Genomic DNA, 27920 nt, shown 5'->3' with positions numbered 1-27920 from the left:
CTTCCGCTTCTTTCTTATTCTGTGCTCCCTCTGTAACAATCCTCTGGTTTTCAACCTCAGATCCCAAAGGAAGGACCTTTCCAAACCTCCCGTTCAGATCCTCGTCCAGTTTGACCTGGAACGGTGGTAGCCCAAGCAGGAAGGCCCTGATCCTGCATGGGGAGCTCAGGTCAGCTGGTTCTTCCTGGTTCTTGAGTCCCACCCCTTGGCCTTCCGTTCCTGGGCTCCCCGAGGCGGACCTCCCGCTTAGGCTGAATTCCTCCGCTTGCTCCAAAGAGTCAGGTCTTACTTTCTTAGGCGACGGCTCATCTGTGGTTCCGTTAGTCGAAGCGAGACTCTGCTCAGGTGTCTCGCTGCTGGGTCTTTTATTCATAAAGCGCTTGCTGAGGTTGAGGGGCAGGGCTTGTTCTGGGGGAGGGGTGATGGGTGAGCATGGGGGCTTGGCACTCAGGTCTTGGGACAGCGCCTCAGAAAGTCGGCGGGTGAAAGTCTGGAACTGAGTCGCGCCCAGACGAGTCCTCATCAGCTGTCGTACCTGAACACTGCAGTCTATATCCAAAGGCAGGACCCGCAGGGGAGGAAGAGGGTGACGGTTTCTGGCATCCCGGATGCCTCCTCTGTGGGCGTCTTCATCCACATTGCGACTTGACAACAAATTGTGTTGCAGTGGAAGCGGGTGGGGAGGAGGTGGCACCTGCTCTCCGCTCGGCCGAGGGCTTTCTGACCTTTCGTGTTTTAGCTGTGGGGTGTAGATAGTGGCGTGTTGCTGGATCGGCTCTTGGGAAGTAAGGGCCGGGCTCTGGGGGATTCTCTGGAAGCCCACACAGTTCCTGAGCACATCCAAGGGACATAGACCTTTGATGGGGCTGAAGCCACCCAAAGACCCACCCACAAAATGGCGAGGCAGGGCTGAGAGGAGGATGCCCGGAGGCAGAGCTGCTGACTCCACTCGATCCTTTGTGTCTTTTGGCTTGGGCTGGAAGGGGACGAAGGGGGTGGACATTGGGGAGAGGTCAGGGGTCAGGGGCATGTTGACAGGGAAGATGGTTGGCTGGATGGACTGCATGGAAGGAGAAGAGAGTGGCGGCGTCACCTGGAAGGAGAAGATGGAAGTGTCACGATTTTGTTTGGTTAAAAACACAGCTAACTAACTAGGGATGAGCGATACAGTCTCAACTCCATATTGCAACAATTAAAAATATTGAAATCAATGATTTGGTGCATTTGCAAAAAGCTAAATATATGTACAAAGCTAACAATAACCTCTTACCCAAGAATGTACAACATTCCTCTCAACAAAATAAAAGAAAGATAACCTTAAAGGGGAACATTATCACCAGACCTATGTAAGCGTCAATATATACCTTGATGGTGCAGAAAAAAGACCATCTATTATTTTAACCGATTTCCGAACTCTAAATGGGTGAATTTTGGCGAATTAAACGCCTTTCTGTTTATCACGCTGGAAGCGATGGCGTCAGAATGTGACGTCGCCGAGGTAACACACCCGCCCTTTTCATTTTCAACACATTAAAAACACCGGGTATCAGCTCTGTAATTTTCCGTTTTTTTGACTATTTTTTGGAACCTTGGAGACATCATGCCTCGACGGTGTGTTGTCGGAGGGTGTAACAACATTAACAGGGAGGGATTCAAGTTGCACCACTGGCCCGAAGATGCCAAAGTGTCTGCCGCCAGACCCCCATTGAATGTGCTGGAGTTTCTCCACATTTTACCGGCGATGCTAAGGCAGACATGGCACGGAGATGTATGGATAACCTGCAGATGCATTTGCAACGATACTCAACGAAATCACAAAGGCGAGTTTTGTTGATGTTGACTGCCAGCTAATCGATTCTAACATGCTATTTACCGGCGGTGCTAAAGCAGACATGGCACAGAGATGTATGGATAACCGGCAGATGAATTTGCAACTATATTACGTTTCCTCCCACCCACATTTAATGCGAAAAAAACACTTACCAATCGACGGATTTAAGTTGCTCCAGTGTCAAAAGATGCGAAAGTCCTGATCGTTTGGTCAGCACATTTTACCGGCGATGCTAACGCAGCTATTCGGCCATGCTATGGCTATGAATAGCGTCAATAGCTATTCGCTCAATAGCTTCAGTTTCTTCTTCAATATTTTCATACTCCAACCATCTGTTTAAATACGTGCGTAATCTGTTGAATCGCTTAAGTCGCTGAAATCCGAGTTTGAATCCGAGCTAATGACACTATATCTTGCTGTGGTATTCCCATTGTTTGTTTACATTGGCAGCACTGTGTGACGTCACAGGGAAATGGGCAGTGTCTTCGCAGAGAGCAAAAATAAGGCACTTTAAAGTTTTATTTAGGGATATTCCGAGACCGGTAAAATTTTGAAAAAAACTTCAAAAAATACAACAAGCGACTGGGAACTGATTTTTATTGTTTTTAACCCTTTTGAAATTGTGATAATGTTCCCCTTTAAAGAAAAAGCTAATTTAAAACATTTGTATGCATGTACAGCACCTAAAACCTTCAGTGTGTCAATCAGTATGTGGAACTAAAACACGTCAAAAAAATGTACTAATATGATGCAGTTTATGAAAATGTTCAAACTTAAAAGTGTTAAAGTACAAAAAAGGAGAATCCTGAGAAACATTTTAAACTTGATTGAAAAATGAGATAATCTTATCCATCTCACTATACGATCATTATTTAACTATTTTATTAAATTGTGTATAAATGGAAAACAGGAATATGTGTAAGTAACTGCTATGAAAAAGGAAAAGGGATGGGATGAAATAAGCCTTGCTTCTTCCTACTACTTTTCGAACCTTGTGAAGATAAACTGAAACAATGTGATGCATAATACTCTAATTAGGTGCATGTTCAAAATAATCCTGATTCATAAACGAGGGCTGCACGATTTGGAAATAAAACCTAACTGCGATTTTTCTCGCTCAGAAACTGTGATTGAAGATTTTTATATTTTATACATAAAAATGCATAAAACTACAAAAATAATAAGCAAAGGAAGAATACGTTACTTTCAGACTGTCATTCAACAAATTCTTGTCTTAAGGTGCCATACATTAGCACAGGGGTAGGGAACCTATGGCTCTAGAGCCAGATGTGGCTCTTTTGATGACTGCATCTGGCTCTCAGATAAATCTTAACTGACATTGCTTAACACGATAAGTAATGAATAATTCCGCTGGTAATCATTGTTAAAGATAACATTCAGAATATAAAACATTCTCATGCATCTTAATCCATCAATCCGTTTTCTTCAGCACCTGTTTGTTAGACGTATTTTATTCATTATTGGTTAACTTCAGAATAACAATGTTATTAATAAGAATAAGAGATTTATTATACTCTAAAAATGTTGGTCCTACTTAAAAAAGGCACACATGTAGTTGTATTCAGTGTTATGAAATACTGTACGGCTCTCACGGAATTACATTTTAAAATATTTGGCTATCATGGCTCTCTCAGTCAAAAAGGTTCCCGACCCCTGCATTAGCACAATATGGAATAATTCATTTTCCAAAATATTTGGCTTTATGCAGAGCAGACAGACTCAAAGCTTTTAACTATAAAACCCAAAACCAGTGAAGTTGGCACGCTGTGTAAATCGTAAATAAAAACAGGATACAATGATTAGAAAATCCTTCTCTACCTATATTCAATTGAATACACTGCAAAGACAGGATACTTAACGTTCGAACTGGTAAACTTTGTAATTTTTTTGCAAATATTAGCTCATTTGGAATTTGATGCCTGCAACGTGTTTAAAAAAAAACTGGCACACGTGGCAAAAAAGACTGAGGAAGTTGAGGAATGCTCATATAATGCTTATTTGGAACATACTTCAGGTGAACAGGCTAATTAGGAACAGGTGTGCGCCATGATTGGGGATAAAAGCAGCTTCTATGAAATGTTCAGTCCTTCACAAACAAGGATGGTACAAGGGTCACCACTTTGTGAACAAATGTGTGAGCAAATTGTCGAACAGTTTAAGAACAACATTTCTCAATGAGCTATTGCAAGGAATTCATGGATTTCACCATCTACGGTCTGTAATATCATCAAAAGGTTCAGAGAATCTTGAGAAATCCCTGCACGTAAGGGGTAATGCCCTAACTCTTGATCCCTCAGGCAGTACTGCATCAAAAAGCAACATCAGTGTGTAAAGGTTATCACCACATGGGCTCAGGAACAATTAAGAAAACCACTGTCAGTAACTACAGTTTGTCGCTACATTTGTAAGTGCAAGTTAAAACTCTACTATCCAAAACAAAATCCATTTATCAACAACACCCAGAAACACTGCAGGCTTCCCTGGGCCCAAGCTCATCTAAATGGACTGACATAATGTGGAAATGTGTTCTGTGGTGTGACGAGTCCACATTTTATATGGCAACTGTGGACGTCATGTCCTCCGGACCAAAGAGGAAAAGAACCATCCAGACTGTTATAGGCGCAAAGTTTAAAAGCCAGTATCCAGTATCTGTGATGGTATGGGGGTGTATTAGTGGCCAAGGCATGGGTAACTTACACATCTGTGAAGGCACCATTAATGCTGAAAGGTACATACAGGTTTTGGAGCAACATATGTTGCCAACCAAGCAACGTCTTTTTCATGGACGTACCTGCTTATTTTAGCAAGACAATGCCAAGCCACATTCTGCACGAGTTACAATAGCGTGGCTTGGTAGTAAAAGCATGCGGGTATTAGACTGGCCTGCCTGAAATCCAGACCTGTCTCCCATTGAAAAAGTGAAGATGAAGTCCGGAGACCCCGGACTGTTGAACAACTTAAGCTGTACGTCAAGCAAGAATGGGAAATAATAATAATAAATAATTTTCAGATTTGCCATAGCAAATGGTGCAGTGTGCTTCTTATTAAATGTTTTTATGTAACATCAACATCAGCAATGGTAGAGGAAAGCACAGCAATATATTGTCTGTGTTGGGGACAGTTAGCATCACTGCTAAAGCCAAATGGTTAACTTTGGTAATGTTTTTTTCATCTATCAGAATTGAGCAAAGCAATAAAAACATCTAAAGTTCTACTGTATCTGCACAAAGTTGTGAAAAACAGTGTGTGCAGACAGAGTGATGTCTAAAAAGAAGGAAGGTGATTATAGCTTGCAAGTCTCAAACAGAATTTGGATGTGAATAATGTGGACAACATTCGATTGTGCTCAGCTCATTTTGTATCCGGTGTGTTTTTACCGTTTTATTTTCAAACATATTGCTAATACAAAAAGAAGAGTTTTTATTTAGGTATAATAAGATGACATTCGCAAATCTCCATTGTTTTCCTCACCCCACAATAAGATGACTGTAAACATTAAACAGGCAACCGCTTTTAATGTTGGTTGCTGTATAAACTTGGAGAAAAGATTAGCCATGAGAAGCTGACCTAAATTCATTGGAACTAGGGCTGGGCGATATATCGATATACGCGATATATCGCGGGTTTGTCTCCGTGCGATATAGAAAATGACTATATCGTAATATTCGAGTATACGTTCTCACACAGTTGTTTTTAGCTGCGGGCATTACACTACAGGCTCTTCCCACTCCTTCTTGTGTCTCCTTCTCACAGAGTGTAAGCGCAGGTTCTTACATACGTCACATACTGTCATGTCATACGTCACATACGTATACGCCCTCGCCCAGCAGAGAGGTAGCAGCGTGGCTAACGTTAGCCGTGATGCTAACGAGGGTGTTGCGAAGGTGCGAATCTGGTAACAAATTTAGGAAGAATTAATTCCCAAGAAAAACAGCACGGGGTCCATGGTCTGGCGGTGGTTCAGCTTCAAGTGGGAATATGTCGAATAGAGAACTTTAATTTGTCAAGTGTGGGGCACAAGCGTTGCTACCAAAAATAGCATTACTGCTAATATGTAGCATAATTTGAAAAGTCATTTGCTAATAACTTTAATAAATACAGTTTTGGTAAATTGACTTAGAATACCGTTTTGGTAAATTGACTTAGTTGTGATTTCCTTCTCTGCATGAACGTTTCAAATTATCATTTTTTAATGCAGTATGAAAAAAAATGTTTTAATGTAGACATATAGAATCATCATCCTGCTGTGATTGTATGTATCAAGTGTTCATTCAAGGCTAAGGCAAAATACTGATATATATCGTATATCGCGATATGGCCTAAAAATATCGCGATATTAAAAAAAGGCCATATCGCCCAGCCCTAATTGGAACAACCAATAGAAATATTATAAGAGACTTATGTTTTTTATTTAATAGTTTTACTGCTGAGTACACTACTACCACAGATAAATTAGCAAGTGCTTACTGTATGCATAGTATGATTTCACTACTAAACATCTCATATTGATCTCCTTTGGGGGGGTTACGTTTATCTTTGTAAAGTTGTGCAAGTGTTTGTGGCGTTTCAGCATCTTTTAACCGTTTCAGCATCTTTTAACACAGACTTATCCCAGATTGTTTACCTTTACATTATCATTCCATTCTCTTTCACCGCCATGTTTACAAACGCTTCCCTCCTTGATGGCTGCACATCTGGGTACTAAACACTTTATACGTTTCCAACTACCAGCTTCAACCATGCATTAAATTGATCGTTCAGGAGACACAAATCGTTTAACTTTTACTTACCCAATATTATGCAAGTAATTTGGCTTTGCTGCGGGATTTCGTTAAGTTTTCTCCACTACTATGCTAACTGAGCGGTCGACCCACAGCTGCGCGCGCACAGCAGTAGCTGGTGGTGTTTGACAAATTTGGACCGTGCAGCACTCCACTGTGTAGTGACTGACGTTATAGCGTTCTCAAAAATAGAACAATTTCAAAGCAAGACTGGAGTTTATGCATGTTTTAAATAAAAGGAACATCAATAGATTTGTAAGACCTTTCAAAATTGTATTTTAGACCTTTTATGAGATAGTAGGAGAATTTTAGACATTTTAAGGCCTAAATTAAATGTATTGGATTGAAGCCTTTTTTTACTTTTTAAGACCCCGCGGATACCCTGGTATATACACCCATATAAAATATAAAGTGTTTATAGTGTCATGTAATCATAACATATAATAATAATACAAGTAACCATTTTAAAGGATATCAAATTGTATTTCTCATTACTGTAGAATTGTTTACCACTGTTCTTACATTCCAATGTACTGGAAGGTAAGTCACTTTTATCCATCCATTGATTTTCTACTGCTTGTCCCATTCCGGGTCGCGGGTGTTGCTAGAGCCCATCTCTGCTGCACATGGGCGGAAGGCGGTGTACACCATGGACAAGTCGCCATCTCATCGCAGAGCCAACACAGATAGACCGACAACATTCACACGCTCGGGCCAATTTAGTGTTGCCAATAGACCTATCCCGAGGTGCATGTCTTTTGGAGGTGGGAGAAAGTCGGAGACCTCGGAGGGAACCCACATAGTCACGGAGAGAACATGCAAACTTCACACAGAAAGATCCCGAGTCCAGAATTGAACTCAAGACTACTCAGGACCTTCGTATTGTGAGGCACATGCACTGACCCCTGCAACACCGTGCTGCCCTATGTAACTTTTAGTTATCCTAAATTAATAAACAAACAAAAGATAAAAATGGACTCTCATCTCTGCAAGCAAAAATTTAACTAAAATATTGAACCAAAACACTATGCTTAGTTGTCTTTTTTTTAGTTGTTGTCCTCACTGGATCAAGGCATTCTTGCTAGTTCGTCTGTGTTTATAGGCTCGTATGGCCCTACGGGAGGAAGTTGATATATTGCCACAATGGGACATTTGACTTTGTAATCATATTGTTTCCACTGAATTTTTGTTACTGTGCAGAACTTGTCACTACTGAGTTGCGTATTGGGAGGCAATGTCTGTTTGTAAGCGAGCGGTCTTGCTCTACGCCTACCAAGACAAAAATTGTGAATGAGTGAAAAAAGGACTCACTCCGTTCAGTTAATTCTACTGTTAAATAAACACACTCAGGTGCTGCCACTTTAAAATAGTTTGGTTAAAAAATATTCAAATAATAATTACTGCATAGGATAAATTAATTTCCATACTTAAATAAGAATAACAGACCAGATTATATGTTACAGACTATGTAACTTCCTGGCACTAAACCTGCAAATACCTGTTCTTCCCAGGTTTCTCAAAGTTTACATTTTCACAATTTGCACTATTTTGTTGAACTTTATTTGGAATTACTTGCATATTCCTTATTTGTGCACCCTAAAGATGTTGTTGTTAAGTCTATATTGTGATTTTAGAATTATGTTTCCTTTTATTGATTGTTTTCCATGGTTACATTTCCTTTCTGCCTTGATAGCGAAAGGGATATCAGAGGAAGGTCACATTTCAAATTAAAATGTTAATATTTACAATTTTTTCTCCTGGTCCATATTGTCTTAAGGTCATAAAAAATCTAAATAATTAACAACAGACCAATATACAAACGTATATCGTGATATAGTTTTCAGTTATATCGCCCAACACCTAAATGCAATACAGTAATAAAATACAGCTAACTTAGGAGCCTTGTAAACCATTTTGAAATGGTTCCATTTTCATGAACATACCAAATAATATATTATGAGATCGCAGGAGGCTGCAATATATATTGTGATATAGATTTTAGGCCATATTGCCCATTCCTAATTCTATTATATTCTTTGGAATATAAATAATGTAAGTGTCTTTCCAATACTGCTACATTATTGACAGTAAAAAGTGCGATAGATTGCAGAAGGCAGTAAATTTAGTTTATGCTTTCCTAAATAACAGAAAATTGTTCGTGTTCAACATTGTGTTTACTTTTGAGGCGGTAAAAGACATTAGTCGTAGTACTGCACTTTGCTGGAATTGTTGCCCCACACACTCTGCAGTGTATAGTTTTTTTTCACAGCCAAATTTCCTGTTCACTTTCTATTATGTACTAATTACATCAACAATGCATTGCAGCTTGTTACAGGTTTTTGCTCTCAATTTTGCGCATTAGCACTAAAGTGCATCATTAACATGGATGGGATTAAAAATTTTAACATGGGAAACAATACATGGTTTCTATTGCATATGGTGTCTATCACCCTTTAGTAGTGCTAACTGTTTGAATCAAAGTGTAAAAAACAGGTCTTAAAATATTTGAGATCTTACTTGATGTACGCTGCTGGGTGTCACCCCGTTGGTGCTGATTCGGGCAGGAAGGAGAGGTCTCAGAGACACGACACTTGCTGCCTTTGCTTGCTGCTGAGCCAGCACTTTCGCCTGAGCAATCAGCGTGGCCTTGTTCCGTTTGCCTGGCGGTCTGCCTCGGCCTCGCTTTATTACCACTGTCCCATCTAAGTTGGTGACCTGTTTGGAACAAAATATTGACACAGAAGTATTTCATTCAGGGGGATCATCATTCAGTTGAATTCGCTGTTCGCCAAGTTAATGCCATACAAAAGGTTATAGGTATACAGTATTACAGTATTACAGTTGCTGTATTTGTGAATACTACTTTTGAGTTAGTTTCAACAAAACAACGGTTGAATTCTGAAATATTACACTCAATTTTAAGATGTATAGCTTTTGACGAAACAATAACGCAGCAATTGATTATAGGGACAGACACTCAAGTGACAGCAAGGGGAGTACTGTATATAGATTGAGTGAACAGAATTGTGAAGATTATTTAAAACCACAACTGGTCAGCACAAGATTTCAAATGCAACATACGCTACTGCACTGTGATTGAATCAAAATGTTATCAACACAGTCTTTTATTACGTCACTAGTTACTTTTGTGACACATTACAACATTGGTTTTATTACATGATTTAAACAATCCCTAATTTTGAGCTACATTCAGCTTTATAAATGCAAATTCTTCTCTGCAGGTGGTTACTAGGTAAAATTAATTGTTAGGGATGTCCTGATCAACATTTTTGGCCTACCATTCCGATCCGATACTTTGACAACAGATTATAGTACTGAAACTGTTTTATAGAAAGTAACTAAAGCAAACACAATAACACATTTTTATGAATCTTATCTAATTCAATTTAGAATTTGCTAGATCTGTTGTAAATCAGATGATTTCATTAATTGTGTGGTAATGAACGCTACATAAAAAAATTAAGAGTTCAGTGCCCAATAACTGAACAAAAGCCAAAACTACTATTGGCTTTAATTTAAATAATATGGGTTTTTCCTCCAAAGTCTTCTTGTATCCAGAGATGTAATCATTTAGTTTGTAAACAATAGTAAAAACATATTTTATAATAATAATAATACAAATAAAAAATATCGATCTTATCACTTCATTATCGCTTCTATACTATTACTCTACTAGGTATGAATACTGTAGTTATCAACATTTGGATCTATTACCAGTACTTTACATTGAAGCTTTAATGGTTAGCTCATAAGCCAATCAGTTAAAAAAAAAAGGCAAATTTTATCCCTCGATACGATCTCAATCAATTGTTATTCTTTAACTGAGGAGTAAAACAAAGGTTGCTGTTAAGGGTGCTTATTTGTTCAAAAAGATGACGTACATGGCTGTAGGGACAAAAGGTCTTTGGAGTAGAGGAACAAGTGTTTTTCTTACAGTGCCAGTAGGGGGAGTGACAGTCATCTTGTCTTTCACTTTAGGTCCGGGTTTTCTGCCTCGTGGAAGTGGCTTCCTCCCTCTGATCCCTTTGGGCTTCACAGGCAAGGAGGATACTGGGATTTTGAGTTCCAGGCCTCCAGCTCGCAAGTGCTCTTCATAAGGGAGCATCAGCCTGAGAAAAAAAAAACTATTATATATATATATACATATATACACACACATATATATATACATATATATGTATATATATACACACACATATATATACACACACACATACATACATACATACATACATATATATATATATATATACATATATATATACATATATATATATATATATATATATATATATATATACATATATATATACATATATATATATATATATATATATATACATATATATACATATATATATACATATATATATATATATATATATATACATATATATACATATATATATATATATATATATATATATATATATATATATATATATATATATATATATATATATATATATATATATATATATATATATATACACACACACACATATATACATACACACACACTAACACATTCTATAACAATAAGAATTTTTTTTTTCCAAAGAGTGCATCAATCCGACCTCTCGTAGTGTCTCCTGGTGCAGGTTGCGGCGCTGGTGCTGCCGGGACATCCTCCCAACTCGTTGTAAACTATTTTCCACAAACGGTCTGATGTCACCTGGCACACAAAACAGAAAGTATAATTCCACTGCTCCATCATATTTGTGGGTATTAGAGAAATTAATTGAGACATGAAATTTTCTTAGCAATTATATTTTTTTGAGAGAATGAGCTGGAAAAAAAGAAGCTCTACAATAAATACAAAGAGGAGTTCCAGCATTTCACAACAAAACTCCTTCTGTCCTCTCAATTCAGCTGCTGTACTGAAGCGATCTTTGTACTTTTGTAATGGAGACACGCGCGCACACGCACACAAACTAATTATCAGACAGACATCTCACCTTTTCATAACCTCCGAGTCGTCTGACCACTGAGTACATGAGGAAGAGGTCAACTGCGATAAGGTCCAAGATGGACACGGCAGGTAATACATGCAAAATACAACAAATACATTTAGAAAACAGAGTCAGAGGATTAATTTTACGCTTGAGACAAACTCACTCTTCTTAAAGCCAAGGTTGGGCACTTTGTGGATAGGCGAGCCAAGGTGGTCCATGAAGGAGAAGAGCTCATCCAGGAACAGCTGCTCGTCAGGGTGAGGGAGCCAGCTGTCCTCGCCGCCCTCCTCCACACTGCCCATTACGTTCTCCTGAGAGGAAAACATTATTGTTGGATGAGAAACAATACAAAGAATTATTGTTTTTCTATGGCTTGTACTAGACGGCTAATAATGCAGCTAATGGGAGTCATTTATCCTGCCCATAAAGCCTCTAAATTTTTTTTCAAAACTGCCAATAATACCCTACTTAAATGTCATGAGCTGTATGAATATTAACCAAATATTAGCAACATTGTTATTATAATCTCTAATGCCAAAAAATTACTTTTAGCAGCGCCTTGATTGCAGAGAGGTAGCTAGCTCATGCAGCTATTGACATACTGAGCCAGTGAGCTGCTGCATTGTCTCTGAGTAGGTGAAAGTTTGTGCAGAATTACAAATCATGCATCAAACGTGTATAGCAGAAGGTTGTGGCTACTGTGAAATTGGTCGACAACATGATGCTTGTTTGGATCAACTTTTTAAAACATTTTACTTAAGAGAATTATGCCAAATTCATCATCCAAATGGAAAATACAAGTCTTGAGAGTGGACCTTGTACAGTAAATGATTGTTTTACTATATTTATAGTTCTTGTTTAGCACTTTGTAATTCTGCTACAGTACACGATGCTTAGTGTTTCACTAAAGCTGGATCTGTTTAGCAGAGCTTCTAAACCTTGTAGCTCATCCTCCTTATATGCAGGATCAACAATGTAAGGGTTCTGGTTCATCATTTGTCTCAAGGTAAGTTTTTTTGTCTCACATGAAGTCTGCCAGGATTAGTAAAACTTGTATTTTGATGAAGAAAATAACGTACGCTGTGATGCGATGTGAAATCATACGCCGCTGTATGTTTATAATGACCAAAATACGTAATAGTTGCTGCATGTTCTTATGAATATGCCTGGTACTACATGAAATATATACTCTTACCAAGTATAAAAAAGGTTGATGGAGGCGTTTAGATGTTTTTTTAGATTGCTTTATAGGCGGAATAGATAGATTACCCAACACCTACATTGTTTGCCGTCTAGAATGACATACAGATTGTGAATGATGGGCAAAAAAAAAAAAAAAAGTGCAGTTCCCCTTAAATATTTTTAGTTAATTACATAATGTCTGGCCAGGTTTTGAACAATCAGACTGGAGAAGCATGAAAACAAGTGAGTACAAAAAATATACTGAATTAAAAAAAAAATCTACCTTCATCCTCTCAATCCAAGATTCTGACTGACTACAGGTTGAACCGTCTTTGCCGTCACGGCCTCTCCTTTTACGAGGCCGTCCTCTGAGACTGAGCGATGGACACCCTGCAGCAAAAACACAGAATCACTTGTGTCAACATAACATTAAATGTGACTAAAATGCTTTTCAGATGCATGTTGGGAAACTCACTGAACTGCCAGGAAAAGCTAACGCTGTTTTCCAGCGTCGGGTGGTTAAAAGTGTCTCTGCAATACATCAAGCGGATGCTTGGCGTTACTCGGACACCACCCAGGGCCAACAGGTGGGCATCCTGTAATGACGGCCCCCTCGCACCGTCGTGGATGCGCCTCTGCAGGGAGCGGAAGCGACAGTACTGCGGGTAGCTCAGTACTTTGACACTCTGAGAGTCCTTTACACCATCTAGAGGACAAAAGCAAGACAGAAAAAGTAAGGATAAGTGTACTTTTGGTGTTGGTCTGGTTTGCTTTGTGCATTTTTTACTCTCAGTCTTGCAGTCTGTTGAGGTTTTGTTGTTGCCACCACCATCATCATTGTTCTGTGGCGGTTTGTGGAGCCCATTAAGGATACAGGGATCTATTTTTGACCTGCTGCTCCAACCTGCTGGCTCTGCACATGACCACCGCACCAGATCCTCCACACGTATCACCATCTTTCGGGACACTGCCAGAACCTCATCCTACACAAACACACAGCAAACATCAATTGATGTATTATATTAAACTAATCTCATGGATTAGGCAAATTTACAATCGGCTCAAAATACAGTAATAATAGAGTACTCTGTGTAAATTCAGAGTTTAAAGGAAATTGGGGCATTTGTGGAAGAATTATTACATGTGTTAATTTCCAGTGTTTCCCATACATTAATTTATTTGTGGAGGACTGCCATTGATAAATTAAGACTGCCAGAATTAAATTATGTGCTACCCATTAAGATGTTGCTCATAAACATTTAAAGTGGACCTATTTTCTTTACCTATTGGTAGCTGTTTTTGTGTATTTGGGATTTGCATAAGTCCCGAAAATTTGAAATCAAACAATGGAGGCATTGGAAAGATATATATAAAATAATATTGCCTTTTTTCATGCTTCCTCCAAATGAGCCGTTTGGAATTTGCCAAATTTATATCTGCTGACATAATAACGGTCCCAGTTTTTATGTCAGCAGATAGGTCCATGAATGGTAGACAATTACCCGAAAAGCCTTGCCTGAGTCTACTATTGTAATTGGACGCTGTAGTCAATAAGCTCCTTCATTTTCTTTATCCTCTTGTTGTAGAGCGGACTGGTTCGTACATGCACATGCATGCTCTGCTGTTGCAAATTCTAATGCAAAATTGCGTATAGTAACCAACTTATCTGTCATTGATTGGACTCCTTATAGAAGCGCAAAAACTACAACATGGCTGGACAAGTAGGGGTGTAACGGTATTGTAGATACCACAGCATTAGAGTTTCAATGTCTTCACAATAATACCGTGACGCCTGAAGGTATCAAAGAAAAACTTGCAGTGTAATTTTTATCGTCACTTTAGCATTGGCCGGGTGTGAAAATAAACTACGTCTCCCAGAAACCAGCGCGGGTGCCAAAGTGGGGGGGCATGTGTTCTTAGTCAATGAGAGGAATTGTTTATTTTCCTCAAAATCTACCTATTAATATTTGAGTTATGTTTGCCAAACAAAAAGACAAACAAACCCTGGCGAAAACATAACCTCTTTGGCGGAGGTAAGAAAGCCAATCAAAGTTTATTCATGAAGTCTGCGTTCTGCAAAGCAATGCTTGCCAGTTTTGTCTCAAGTCTTTCCAAGGCGACACTGAGCCAGCCAGTCACATCGCACAGAGCTAATTACCAAAAGATGTTTAATGCGGGAAATATGAGGAAAACTACTTGATAAATCCTTAATCTATCTATTCATTTATTCCACCGCTCGTCTCTGTTGATGTCGCGATGTGCACTTTGGACAAGTTGCCTCCTCTTAAACTGTCATTCAGAAAATATATTTGAAGCCAGCAAAGCCAAACATCAGTTTGTGAGGTATTTACATGTTTAAAAGTTAAATTGTTAGTTAACAGCATATTCCAGACTGATATAAACATGTAAGCTCAGGAGGACGCTGCTTCTCAGCAAGGAAAAGTTGAAAGACTTGTTTTACACTTGTTACACTGGATGTTTGCATTGTCACTTTAAAGACACGCAACTGGAAGTTTTATTTTTAAAATTTTTGCATGAAACAGTAGATGTTGCATAAATTCATGTTTGTAGTAATATATAAATGATTACCACATTTTAGCATTATGTTTGTGTTCAATTACAGTAAGTGTGTTTATCCTAAACATTCCTGCCACTTCATTTTACACACTAACATTTTAAGGCTTTTTTTGGTTGTACATATGCCACAGTAATCTCGTATCGTGGCCTTCATACTGTGATTATATTGTACTGTGAGATTTTGATAGTTACAGTGAGGCAAAAAAGTATTTAGTCAGCCACCGATTGTGCAAGTTTTCCCACTTAAAATGATGAAAGGTCTGTAATTTTCATCATAGGTACACTTCAACTGTGAGAGACAGAATGTGAAAAAAAAAAAATCCAGGAATTCACATTGTAGGAATTTTAAAGAATTTATTTGTAAATTATGGTGGAAAATAAGTATTTGGTCAACCATTCAAAGCTCTCACTGATGGAAGGAGGTTTTGGCTCAAAATCTCACGATACATGTCCCCATTCTTCTTTCCTTAACACGGATTAATCGTCCTGTCCCCTTAGCAGAAAAACAGCCCCAAAGCATGATGTTTCCACCCTTATGCTTCACAGTAGGTGTGGTGTTCTTGGGATGCAACTCAGTATTCTTCTTCCTCCAAACACGACGAGTTGAGTTTATACCAAAAAGTTCTATTTTGGTTTCATTTGACCACAAGACATTCTCCCAATCCTCTGCTGTATCATTCATGTATCCATTTTGGTATAAACTCAACTTGTCGTGTTTGGAGGAAGACGAATACTGAGTTGCATCCCAAGAAGACCATACCTACTGTGAAGCATGGGGGTGGAAACATCATGCTTTGGGGCTGTTTTTCTGCTAAGGGGACAGGGCGATTGTCCGTGTTAAGGAAAGAATGAATGGCACCATGTATCGTGAGATTTTGAGCCAAAACCTCCTTCCATCAGTGAGAGCTTTGAATGGTTGACCAAATACTTATTTTCCACCATAATTTACAAATAAATTATTTAAAATTCCTACAATGTGATTTTTTTTTCACATTCTGTCTCTCACAGTTGAAGTGTACCTATGATGAAAATTACAGACCTCTGTCAATATTTTAAGTGGGAGAACTTGCACAATCAGTGGCTGACTAAATACTTTTTTGCCCCACTGTATATCCCTACAGACAAGTTGAAGACACGGTTGAAGTGAAGGCACATACAAAAGACCGCCCACAAAACAGCGCATCAAGAAGAGACAGTCAGAAAACTGCTTGAAGACTGTCTGTAAAACAAACTATACCTCTTTTTGAACAAAGAAACCCCAATACTCGTTATGTAGACCAAAAGGAAGGGTTTTAAATGTATAAACACAATCAGAATATGACTCCTTTAAATGGGACCGACAGTATGATGATTTTAATCTACATTTAAAAACACTTGTGCATTGGATAGCCTTTGTCAAGTTAAAGTTAAGGTAAAGTACCAATGATTATCACACACACACTAGGTGTGGTGAAAGTTGTCCTCTGCATTTGACCCATTCCCATGTTCACCCCATACTTGCCAACCTTGAGACCTCCGATTTCAGGAGGTGGGGGGCTGGGGTGCGTAGTTGGGGGCGTGGTTAAGAGGGGAAGAGTATATTTACCGCTAGATTCATAGATTCACCAAGTCAAGTATTTAATATATATATATATATATATATATATATATATATATATATATATATATATATATATATATATATATATATATATATATATATGTAAATAAAATAAATACTTACATTTCAGTGTTCATTTATTTACACATTTACACACACATAACACTCATCTATTCATTGTTGAGTTAAGGGTTGAATTGTCCATCTTTGTTTTTCCAACCATATGCATGTACAGTAGATGGCGGTATTGTCCTGTTTAAGAATGTCACAGCATTGCTGTTTGGCAGACGAACTGCTTTACGGTTGACGAAAACGGACTGCTGTTGTTGTGTGTTGTTTTACGGCGCTGGGAGGACGTTAATGAAACTGCCTAACAATAAACCCACATAAGAAACCAAGAACTCGCCCTGGATCATTCTACATTTATAACGTCATTGGGCAGGCATGCTCTTTATACACGTCACTCATGTCCACATGGAGCTGGAGGGGGCGTGGCCTCCAGCTCCGCCTGAATTTCGGGAGAAAATTTGTCCCGGGAGGTTTTCGGGAGAGGCGCTGAATTTCAGGAGTCTCCCGGAAAATCTGGGAGGGTTGGCAAGTATGGTTCACCCCCTGGGAGATGAGGGGAGCAGCGGGCAGCAGCGGTGGCCGCGCCGGGTAATCATTGTTGGTGTTTTTACCCCCAATTCCAACCCTTGATGCTGAGTGCCAAGCAGGGAGGTAAAGGGTCCCGTTTTTATAGTCTTTGGTATGACTCGGCCGGCGGGGAACTCACAACCTACCAATCTCAGGGCAGACACTCTAACCACTATGCCACTGAGTGTCTTCATCTTCCATCACAGTCAGTTATATTACCTGTTTTTTGAGTCCATCTGCAAGATGTTCCCAAATTCCAAATCAAACCACGCTTCACCCTCTCCAAAATAATCCTAATTTATTTTTTGCAAATGTGCACCATTTAAATATATTTCTTAAAATAGTCACCAGATAGATAGATAGATAGATAGATAGATAGAGAGTACTTTATTGATTCCTTAAGGAGAGTTCCTTCAGGAAAATTAAAACCAAAAATCACTTTTTTTTCCAGACACGGTCGAAAATAAACTTCATAAACATTATATAGATTTACCCGATCACAACATTAGGTACACCTGTGCAATCTCCGGTCGATGTTGCACATCGGCGTCAATATGCATATAGCACAATTAGATAAATATACTTTATTTTATCTTTTTGTGTTTCCTCAGTCTGAGAGCACCAGTATCCAATGCTGTAACATTTTTAAGTCAGAAAAGACAATATTCATCATAGGTCCTCTTTAATGAGACTGACTAGAATTCATCTTGTTGTTACAATGCCTCCTCCGTACAGTAGATTGGATCCCAACTCGGCTCCTTTACACAATCAAAAGAGAAAATGTAACAGGAGCGGGCGATCAGCATTGCCAATTTAGCAACTTTGTCGAGTATTCAGACTCCCCTATATTTGTCAAAAAAAGCAACTAGCGACATTTTCTGGTCTCATAGGACAATGTTAGAGGTCAACATAAAAGCACGTATCACTCTTCTCACCAAGCTGTGGGTCCTGATATATTAATTTGTATTTCTTATTTATATATTTGTTGTCTTGCTTTTCATGTTTGTTTGCTCACATGCGTCATTGCCAGATCACACAAATGACGTCACCTACCACCCCCCACAACCAGTCTACCATACATTCGTACAGTAGATACTTTATTTTTCGGATTTTTTTTTTCTTTGTCATGAAAAAGGGACGTTTTTGTCATGAAAAAGGGATATTTTTGTGGTTGGTGCGCTAATTGTAAGTGTATATTGTGTTTTTTATGTTGATTTAATAAAATATATATATTTTTTTTAAATAAAAAATTCTTCTGCGGCCCGGTGGTTGGAGACCACTGATATAGAACATGCTATATGTTTACCAAACAAACAATCTGTCACTCTTAATCGCTAAATCCCATGAAATGTTATTAGTCTATGAATGAGCTAAATAATATTATTTGATATTTTACAGTAATGTGTTAATAATTTCGCACAGAAGTCGCTACTGGGTATAAGTCGCACCCCAGGCCAAACTATGAGAAAAACTGCGATTTATAGTCCGAAAAATACGGTACACTTATTCAGCCTGTTGTTCACTATTCTTTATTTATTTTAAATTGCCTTTCAAATGTATATTCTTGCTGTTGGATTTTATCAAAAAAATTTCCCCCAAAAATGCGACTTATAGTCCAGTGCGACGTATATATGTTTTTTTTCCTTTTTTATTATGCATTTTCGGGCCGTGCCACGTGTACTCCGGAGCGACTTATAATCCGAAAAATACGGTATATAGTTCAAGTTTGGCAACAACTGGACATATTATCCCAGGCAGGTTTGTTTCCACAGGAACTCCCAGATGAACAGAAATTATCCTGAAAAGGTCTCTTCGAACAGAAATGGTTGACATCCTGTTCTTTTTATGGCATGGATTATTGATGGTGTGCATTTGCTAATGGTCTACCCAATGTTGTGTTGCTAAGCATCTTTTCACAAAATATTGTTTTTATAGAAGTAAAAAAAACACTAGACTTATTAAACAGACAGCAGTGCTCGCTGCTTGCCTGATTTTGGGATATTCAAGGTTCACTGGAAAATATTTCCTTCGGGGGTTTGTCACACAGACTGTGCTTCTTAAAAAGGTTGTCTGTGATTAAAAACATGTAAGAGAGAATGTACAGTGTGCAGAGGATGTGTCTTTATAGCTGCCCCCCTGCACCCTCACTCTGACTGCCCCCACGGTACCCAGGTGTGAGCTCATTAACACACCGTGTGGCAGGCAGGAGGGGGGATTCGTACACAAAAATCCACATTAACGCAGATATGTTGATCACTAAAGTCAAGCTGATTTACAATTTTGTGCAGCAGCCTATTCCATAGTGCATCACAGTGGCCAGGATTGTCGTTTCTACAGTGTAATGCTCATTTATGAGATGTTAGTTTCTTCTTGTAGTTCAAACAATGGCATTGTGGTCCACCTTACATGGCATACTTGGCGTTATCATATGAAGTTTGCAGTACCAATAGTGTGTATTTTTTTACTGCCACAAAGGCATAAAACAAGTGACAATTAAAAATATTTCTTTAATAAACTGTGTAAATGAGTGAATAAAATATTATTGAAGGTTAAACTTGTTTAGATTCCTCACAAAACATTTGGATTAATACAAAAGGCCTTGTTGCAGAGCCAAGGTTATTATTAATAGAAGTTCTTGAAGCATCTCAAGATTATATTAAGATGACGGCATTGTCGCTCCCAATGTATAGGAATGACATTTTCATTGCTGGATATATGCAGTCTAATCTAAGATCTCTTTTTTACTCAGGCATGTGACAGTTATTTGTTTGATCACATGACCTCCACGTCACACTGAAAACTACGCAAGCGTCACCTCTTGAGGTCATTTAAGTAAAGTAGGTACATTTTAGGTGTTTTACAAAACTACTGTATGTATAATATAGGATTGTTAATCTCATTTTGGTGCACCTTTAAAGTTTATTTGGTCAAATGCTTATATTTTGAAATGCCGGCCTTCACTTGTGTCAACGTCCTATTTGCAGAAAGACTGAAAGTTTTCTTGGGGTGATGAATGAACTAGAAAGAAACAGACAACATGTTTTTTTTAACGAAACTAGAAGTTGTTTGCAGTAATAAATATTGGATTACAAAATAATGTGTACCATGGAAAACTGCAGTTTCCTACCTCTCCATGCTCCCTGTTTCTACCCTTTGGTGTGTCTTCAGGTAGAAAGTAAAGTCTTGTGCTAGCCAGGAGGTGGTGCTGCGTCTGGTCTTCCCACAATAAGGTCACCTGCACATAAAAAAGGAGAAAAAAATGTCCAAAGATGGAGATTTCTACAGTAAAATGTGCACAAACCACCAATAATTACAATATTATATAAATGTATAAACAGTTTTAAAAATATTATTATAATATTATTTTCTACTGTACAGTATATTATTATATTACATGTAATATATTATAACAATAGAATTACATCATCTTTTATAAAAAAAGCAAAAAACTAATTTTAGAAAATGATCAAATACACATACAATGCTGCAGTTCATTTCCATTAACTGATCTACAACTTGGTACATTTTGTGTAAAATTTGCCAACATGGCAACATGCATACATAACATTAAATAACTATTTTTGACTGTCAAAGCAGAAGCAGCAATAATATTAATCCACTCACTGGACCTGAACACCTGACTCACCTAAAAATGGAATGTGGCCATTGTTTATGTTATTAATCCAGCGTTCATACTTTGACAAGTCACAATGTCTACAGTGGGAAATAATGATGGTACATTTTGGCGAAAAATACCAGTACTGGGTTCAAATAAACTAAATAATGTAAAAAGCATAATGAAAAAAAGAACTGCATTTATGTTACATTTGGTACCATTTACACAAACTTCACATTAATAGCCATTACTTTGACTTTAATTAGATACAATCATATTTACATGTGGCCTTCATTTAATAGAATGCACTAAATTCAGCTTTAGCACAAGTTGCATCCACAATTAAAGTAATAGACCCATTAAGTCATGTGACCAATTAAAAAGGCTGCGCCAGCCATTTTAGTTCAGTTAAGTTTATTTCGAGCATGCATACGATACAATGTAATGCATTACATATTTCCAGTTGTTTCATTACAGCACGTCCGAAAAGGAGTAAGAAGCTGAGCGTATTTAATCTTACCCCTTTTCATACCATAACAATTTTATCCCATTTCCTGGTTCTCTGTGACAGAACAGTGAATAAATAATATAGTATACCATGGTAAGTAAAAAAATATTAATACATAAATATTATTTATCTACAAAAAAAAGGGTACAAATGTTCATCATAATTATTGTTCTGTGTACTTTGTGAACACTTGTAGTTTGAACAGTCTCTTAAACGGAATCATATTGGTGCTTTGTTTGATTTCTTTGGTTATCCACTCCATAATTTAATTCCACATACAGATATGCTAAAGGTTTTAAGTGTTGTATAGGCATACAAATGTTATAAATTAGATTTTCCTCTTAGGTTATATTTATTCTCTTTTGTTGAAAAAAATTGTTGTATATTCCTGGGCAGCAGGGTATAGTTTGCTTTGTACATCATTTTAGCTGTTTGCAAATGCAACAAATCGTTGAATTTCAATATTTTTGATTCAATAAATAAAGGGTTTGTATGTTCTCTATATCCAGTATTTTGTATTATTGTAATTTATCTTTTTTGTAACACCGTTAGTGAATAAAGCACACATTTGTAGTTGTTTCCCCATATTTTTGCATATATTAAAAATTATTTTACCCAATGGCTAATTTTTGATGTGAGTTTTTGCCTCACCTCAGCGATGCAAATAGGATCCTGCGGCCCACAGCGAATGAAGTAAAACTCTCCGAGCTTCCACACCTGGACGGGGCTGTCGGATCGAGCCTTGCTGCTGACCGACTTGTAGAAAGCGTAGCTGCCTCTCTGGCAGGAAGGAGCACCCAACCACTGGAAAAGAAGGAGAGCGCAGGTAAAGAGGGCATTTATGACCACCATTATTACCACGTGCATAGCAGCAAAAAAATACTTTAAACACATATCTGGCTTGCATCTAAACTTTACAATGCAAGTAGTCCTGCAGCACGTTCACTTGTTCAAAGCTAGTTACAGTAGCATCTGCATGTCCTCCAATAAACAAACATGGTAGAAATGTCCTTATATTTTAGTGAAGATATTACAAAAGGTAGCCTAAAAGGCTATAGATCTGGGTTACTATGAGCTAGCAGCTATACACCAGCTAAGTACCAAAGCTAGAAACAAAATAACTGTCCTTAACTAAACAATATTGCAGTCTAAAACATAAAATATGCCGATACAAAGAAGTTTAGTGTCAAATAATTATAGTTGCATATTACTCAAAGATACAAAGTTTCCAAGGCAGAAGCATATGAGAGAGCATCCAGTAAAAAATGTTTTTAGCATCAAAAAATGTACTGCCTCATGAGCTTAACTTAATGAATTATTGCAGCTATTCCGGTGACTCAAAAAACAACAATTACCACTCCACTTCAACATAAAGACAGCATAAATCAATTCCATACTGTTGTAAATAAATAGGTTAGTGTTTTTCATACCTACCATTGTTCTCTGTTTAAGTAATTTCATTGGTTTAAAAATTTTCTAACATTCCTAACTGCAAAATAATAAAAGTATATAGTTATGCTGAAATCGTGTGAGATCAATATTGGTATTGCCCAAAACTGATGGCTCCGATACATTATCGGAAATGAAAAAGTTAAATTGGGGCACCCCTAGTTATTTTTTCGTGTGCACTTCTTGGTTGCAACCAGCAGAGGTGCTATTGCTTTAATTAGGTTTGTGTTCTGAAAAAGAACATTAGCTGTTATTTCTAACATAATATTAAATGTAACAAGGCTTACTCCATCGATCCATCCATCCATTTTCTACCGTGTGTCTCTAATTAGATGTGGAAAAACCCATTTTACTTAGAATGTTCTATACAAAAATGTTATGATTTATTGTACACCCAAATAGATAATTACTTTATTAATTTCCGATAGAAAGTCACACGTGTTAACTTTCCTCATAGATCATTAAGGAGACAAACTTAGTGAAATCCCCATTCACTAATTTATATAATGGATGTGTTGTACATTTTTCTAGGTGTTTGATTTAGAATCCTAACATGCTACTTTGACTTTGCTAAGGTGTGTTACACATTGTGTAAATAATTCTAGATTTAAAATTTCTTTTTTACACAAGTGAACTTACAAAAGGACGATTAGGGCCCCGGTGAAAAGAAGATTATACTAATTTTGATATTATTACTTTGCCTTCCTGTCCTAGTTGTGTCTTAGTAGACTACTTGTGTTTAAAGAGAGCAATTTAAAATTGTAGCTAATAAATACAATACAAAGTAAATTAATTGTGGTATGCTCAGCTGACATCTCATCACAATATGGCAATAAAGTTATACATAAAAAGACCTAAGAGGGAAAAAGTGTTAAAAATTAACTCTTCCATTTATTTAGCAAGGCAGCAGCATATCTGCAGCTCCTGATACTGACTGCAAATACTCAGTGTGGAAATGCCTAGCACTGTGGAAGACAGTAGTGCAGGTTTCTCTCTGTCACACACACTGGTTATGAAATGACTCACCAGCAGCCTATTACAAAAAGTGATGTACGAGATCAGCCGCTGTGACGTGAATCATTGGGAGGAACAATTCTTTTTTTCCAGATAGAACACGTCTTATAAATACATCATTGAATTGTAGAAAATACAGACTGATAATAAGGTTTTAAAAAATACATATCAAAGTATCGGATGTCGTAATCCAAAATAAATGTATATGTAGCTATTAAATATTAGGACACAGCTTTGTTTAAAAGCATCTCGCTAGAGGCACTTGAGGAATAATGCCACAAAAAAAAAAAATGATACTTAAACCAGAATGGGAATCCACATTTTAAAAAAGTACTGAAGAAATGACTCTATTTTACAATCGCAAATTATAATTGTTCATTACCAATGAACAGTGGTTCATCATTTGAAAGCAAATATCATGGCAGATGATCCTTGATATTATATTAGGGTGTCAAAAACGTGGTTAAAAGTTAGAGGCCAGTCAACTTCAAACAAAGCACTGTATACAACTGTGAACATCAAAATTAGTACTAAAGCTACCCAAAAATAAAAACATAAACTTTAGTATTTGTGGTAAGATGTAATTTTTTATGTAAAACTCAAGATGCGTATCTCATCCTTTGGAGCCCAAGTCAGACAAGTTCCACAATAATTTTAATCACAAAAGTCAAACCAAAACTTTAAATCAATAAAATGTCATTCAATAATAAAAAAAGGTAATGAAATATGTAAATTGATCATGAAATACATTAAGGTAAAATATTTATCGTTTTTTATTTATTACATTGTTCCATTTAAACAAATGTAATGCTTTATCTTATGTGATTAATCAAAAAAATATTGTAATAATCACAGATTAATTACACTATTTATTGACAGCGCTAAAAAAAACCCTCCAAAATATTTTATGTAGATTTTAGGATAATTTAAATAATATGAGCCAAGATTTCTTGTCAGCTGGAAACCCTAACTAAATATGTTAAGAAATGCTAGAAGAAGGGTATTTTGAAATATTTGTACTAAGCAGATCTTTTAGGAACACTCCTACTCATGACACATTGATGAGAGCTTGTTCATTGAGCAACTATGTATTTTTAAACATGGCAGGCTCAACAAATGGCTTTCACCTTGTGTAAAAAATAAGCGGATGCTGTCGCTGATGCAGGATGAGTGGGCAGCCTCTGGCCTGCGACACCCAGAGTCAATTTAAGGTGGAAAGCTCTTTATGGAACTACAAAAATAGGCACAAAATGGCCTCCTCTGTGAAAGGATTCATTACATGAAATCGAATGTGATGTTTAGGGCAAGGCTTAGCCGGTTAACATTTGTCAGTTCGGGTCAAAACAAGATTGAGACACTAGGGTTTCCCACACATTCATTTATTTGTGGCGGCCCGCCACGAAATAATTACGGCCGCCACAAAAAAAAAAAAAAATTTTTTTTTTTGGGGCTTTTCACTCGCTCGACCGCTCATAAAAGCAATGGGACTCTGTCTGTGAATGGAGCTTGTAGTTACATATTATATACATATGTAAATATTATATAAATATGTATATATAGTGGGGCAAAAAAGTATTTAGTCAGCCACCGATTGTGCAAATTCACCCACTTAAAATGATGACAGAGGTCTGTAATTTTCATAATAGGTACACTTCAACTGTGAGAGACAGAATGTGAGAAAAAATCCTGGAATTCACATTGTAGGAATTTTAAAGAATTTATTTGGAAATTATGGTGGAAAATAAGTTGTTGAGTTAATACCAAAATGGATACATGGATGATACAGCAAAGAATTGGGAGAATGTCATGTGGTCAGATGAAACCAAAATAGAACTTTTTGGTATAAACTCAACTCGTCGTGTTTGGAGGAAGAAGAATACTGAGTTGCATCCCAAGAACACCATACCTTATGTGAAGCATGGGGGTGGAAACATCATGCTTTGGGGCTGTTTTTCTGCTAAGGGGACAGGACGATTGATCCGTGTTAAGGAAAGAATGAATGGGGCCATGTATCGTGAGATTTTGAGCCAAAACCTCCTTCCATAAGTGAGAGCTTTGAATGGTTGACCAAATACTTATTTTCCACCATAATTTAAAAATAAATTATTTAAAATTCCTCTAATGTGAATTCCTGGATTTTTTTTCACATTCTGTCTCTCACAGTTGAAGTGTACCTATGATGAAAATTACAGACCTCTGTCATCATTTTAAGTGGGAGACCTTGCACAATCGGTGGCTGACTAAATACCTTTTTGCCCCACTGTAAATTTGTACATAAAGTGTAGTAATTATATTCTAACGCCGCATTCTTGTTGGTCATCGCCGCCGCCACTGTCACCCCCACCCCCACCCCCGCCCCCGCCCGACCACACCTCCACAAATAGATGCCTGACCTGTGGGAAACACTGGACACGTCCGATTCGTCATTAATTTGATTTAAGAGCTGGTAATATTTTGGGACAAAAATAAAAGCAGATAGCAGTAAACTAGATTTGCTTGTTTTTTTCAAAATTATTTTACTGTAAAATATTCCTAACGCCTCCTTTCTGTCTTGAAAAATAAATGTTTGATGTTGACCAATGTCGCCATTAAGCAGAATTACATGATATAAATCAACCATATTGTTTACACTGCAGACAAGGTGGTTGTTGTTTTTTTCTTCTTCTTTACAACCCCAAACATGGCTGCCATGGAAATGCAGGTCTTCGATATTGAATCCATTAGGCCCCACTGTGATTCCAGTGGGGAGCTGGAGGCATAAAAAGACCAAATTATAGCAGCTTTACATGAAACACAATATACAGACTCCCAGCTGCCGCATACAAGCTGCAAACGACACCAAATATTTAACAGATATTTCTCAACGACATGCTTTAAAACAGAAATACAGTGTTGCTGTAGTGAATATGACTCTAGTCACACAATATCATTATGTTATCCGCATAGATATTTTAATAATTAAATGATGCATTAGTCATTGAGCGAGCTCCTTTTTCCATTCCCTACACAAGCAGAGGAGCAAAAAAACATAAGACATCATTTTTTTAATTCTCATGTTATATAAAGGGAGATTAGATTACGCTGAAATCCCAACCACAAAATTTGAAGCTAAATAAAAGGTTTAATGACTAATGATGTGGAACTTTAACCAGAGATTAAAGAATACCTGTAATGAGTGTAATAGAAAACATTAATAATCGACTGTTAAATTTGAACCATAAATGATTTTGTATGACATTTTTTTTAATCAACCACTCAATGCAGGGTAATCAATAGTACAGTATAGCTGATGCTTCTTCTTGACAGCTAACAAGATGAGACTGAATTAACAGGGCCTCTGCTGGTTGCAGCCAAGTAGTGCACCTCATTTTGCTTCAATTGTGTCAAGACACAATAAAGAAATAATTTGACACAATTCATGAATGTTGCATGCCTCAAGCATTTTAAAGTTAAAGTACCAATGATTGTCACAACACACTAGGTGTGGTGAAATTTGTTCTCTGCATTTGACCCATCCCCTTGATCACCCCTTGGGAAGTGAGGGGAGCAGTGGGCAGCAGAGGTGCCACGCCCGGGAATCATTTATGGTGATTTAACCCCCAATTCCAACCCTTGATGCTGAGTGCCAAGTAGGGAGGCAATAGGTCCCATTTTTTTTTCATAGTCTTTGGTATGACTCGGCCGGGGTTTGAACTCCACACCTAGCGATCTCAGGGCGGACACTCTAAC

The 27920-nt window shown here is 37.5% G+C and overlaps 1 protein-coding gene across 1 annotated transcript in view; it reads right to left on the bottom strand.

The window, feature by feature from the left end:
• zgc:77151 (uncharacterized protein LOC337153 homolog) overlaps positions 1–27920 on the bottom strand; it is a 45246-nt gene that overhangs the window by 1529 nt on the left and 15797 nt on the right. The window contains exons 2-12 of the mRNA XM_061898788.1: positions 22380–22532; positions 20732–20839; positions 13579–13774; positions 13267–13497; positions 13075–13181; positions 11773–11920; positions 11613–11665; positions 11232–11329; positions 10589–10763; positions 9151–9348; positions 1–1093 (exon numbers count right to left, since the gene is read on the bottom strand). The exon at positions 1–1093 is cut by the window's left edge and continues 1529 nt beyond it. Of these exons, the coding sequence (XP_061754772.1) occupies positions 1–1093; positions 9151–9348; positions 10589–10763; positions 11232–11329; positions 11613–11665; positions 11773–11920; positions 13075–13181; positions 13267–13497; positions 13579–13774; positions 20732–20839; positions 22380–22532 (2560 nt within the window). The remainder of the gene's footprint in view (positions 1094–9150; positions 9349–10588; positions 10764–11231; positions 11330–11612; positions 11666–11772; positions 11921–13074; positions 13182–13266; positions 13498–13578; positions 13775–20731; positions 20840–22379; positions 22533–27920) is intronic.

This window comes from Nerophis ophidion, linkage group LG04, assembly GCF_033978795.1.
Source record: "Nerophis ophidion isolate RoL-2023_Sa linkage group LG04, RoL_Noph_v1.0, whole genome shotgun sequence".
NCBI lineage: Eukaryota > Metazoa > Chordata > Actinopteri > Syngnathiformes > Syngnathidae > Nerophis > Nerophis ophidion.
The sequence above is the reverse complement of the archived record's forward strand: the minus strand, read 5'-3'. Positions and strand labels throughout refer to the sequence as shown.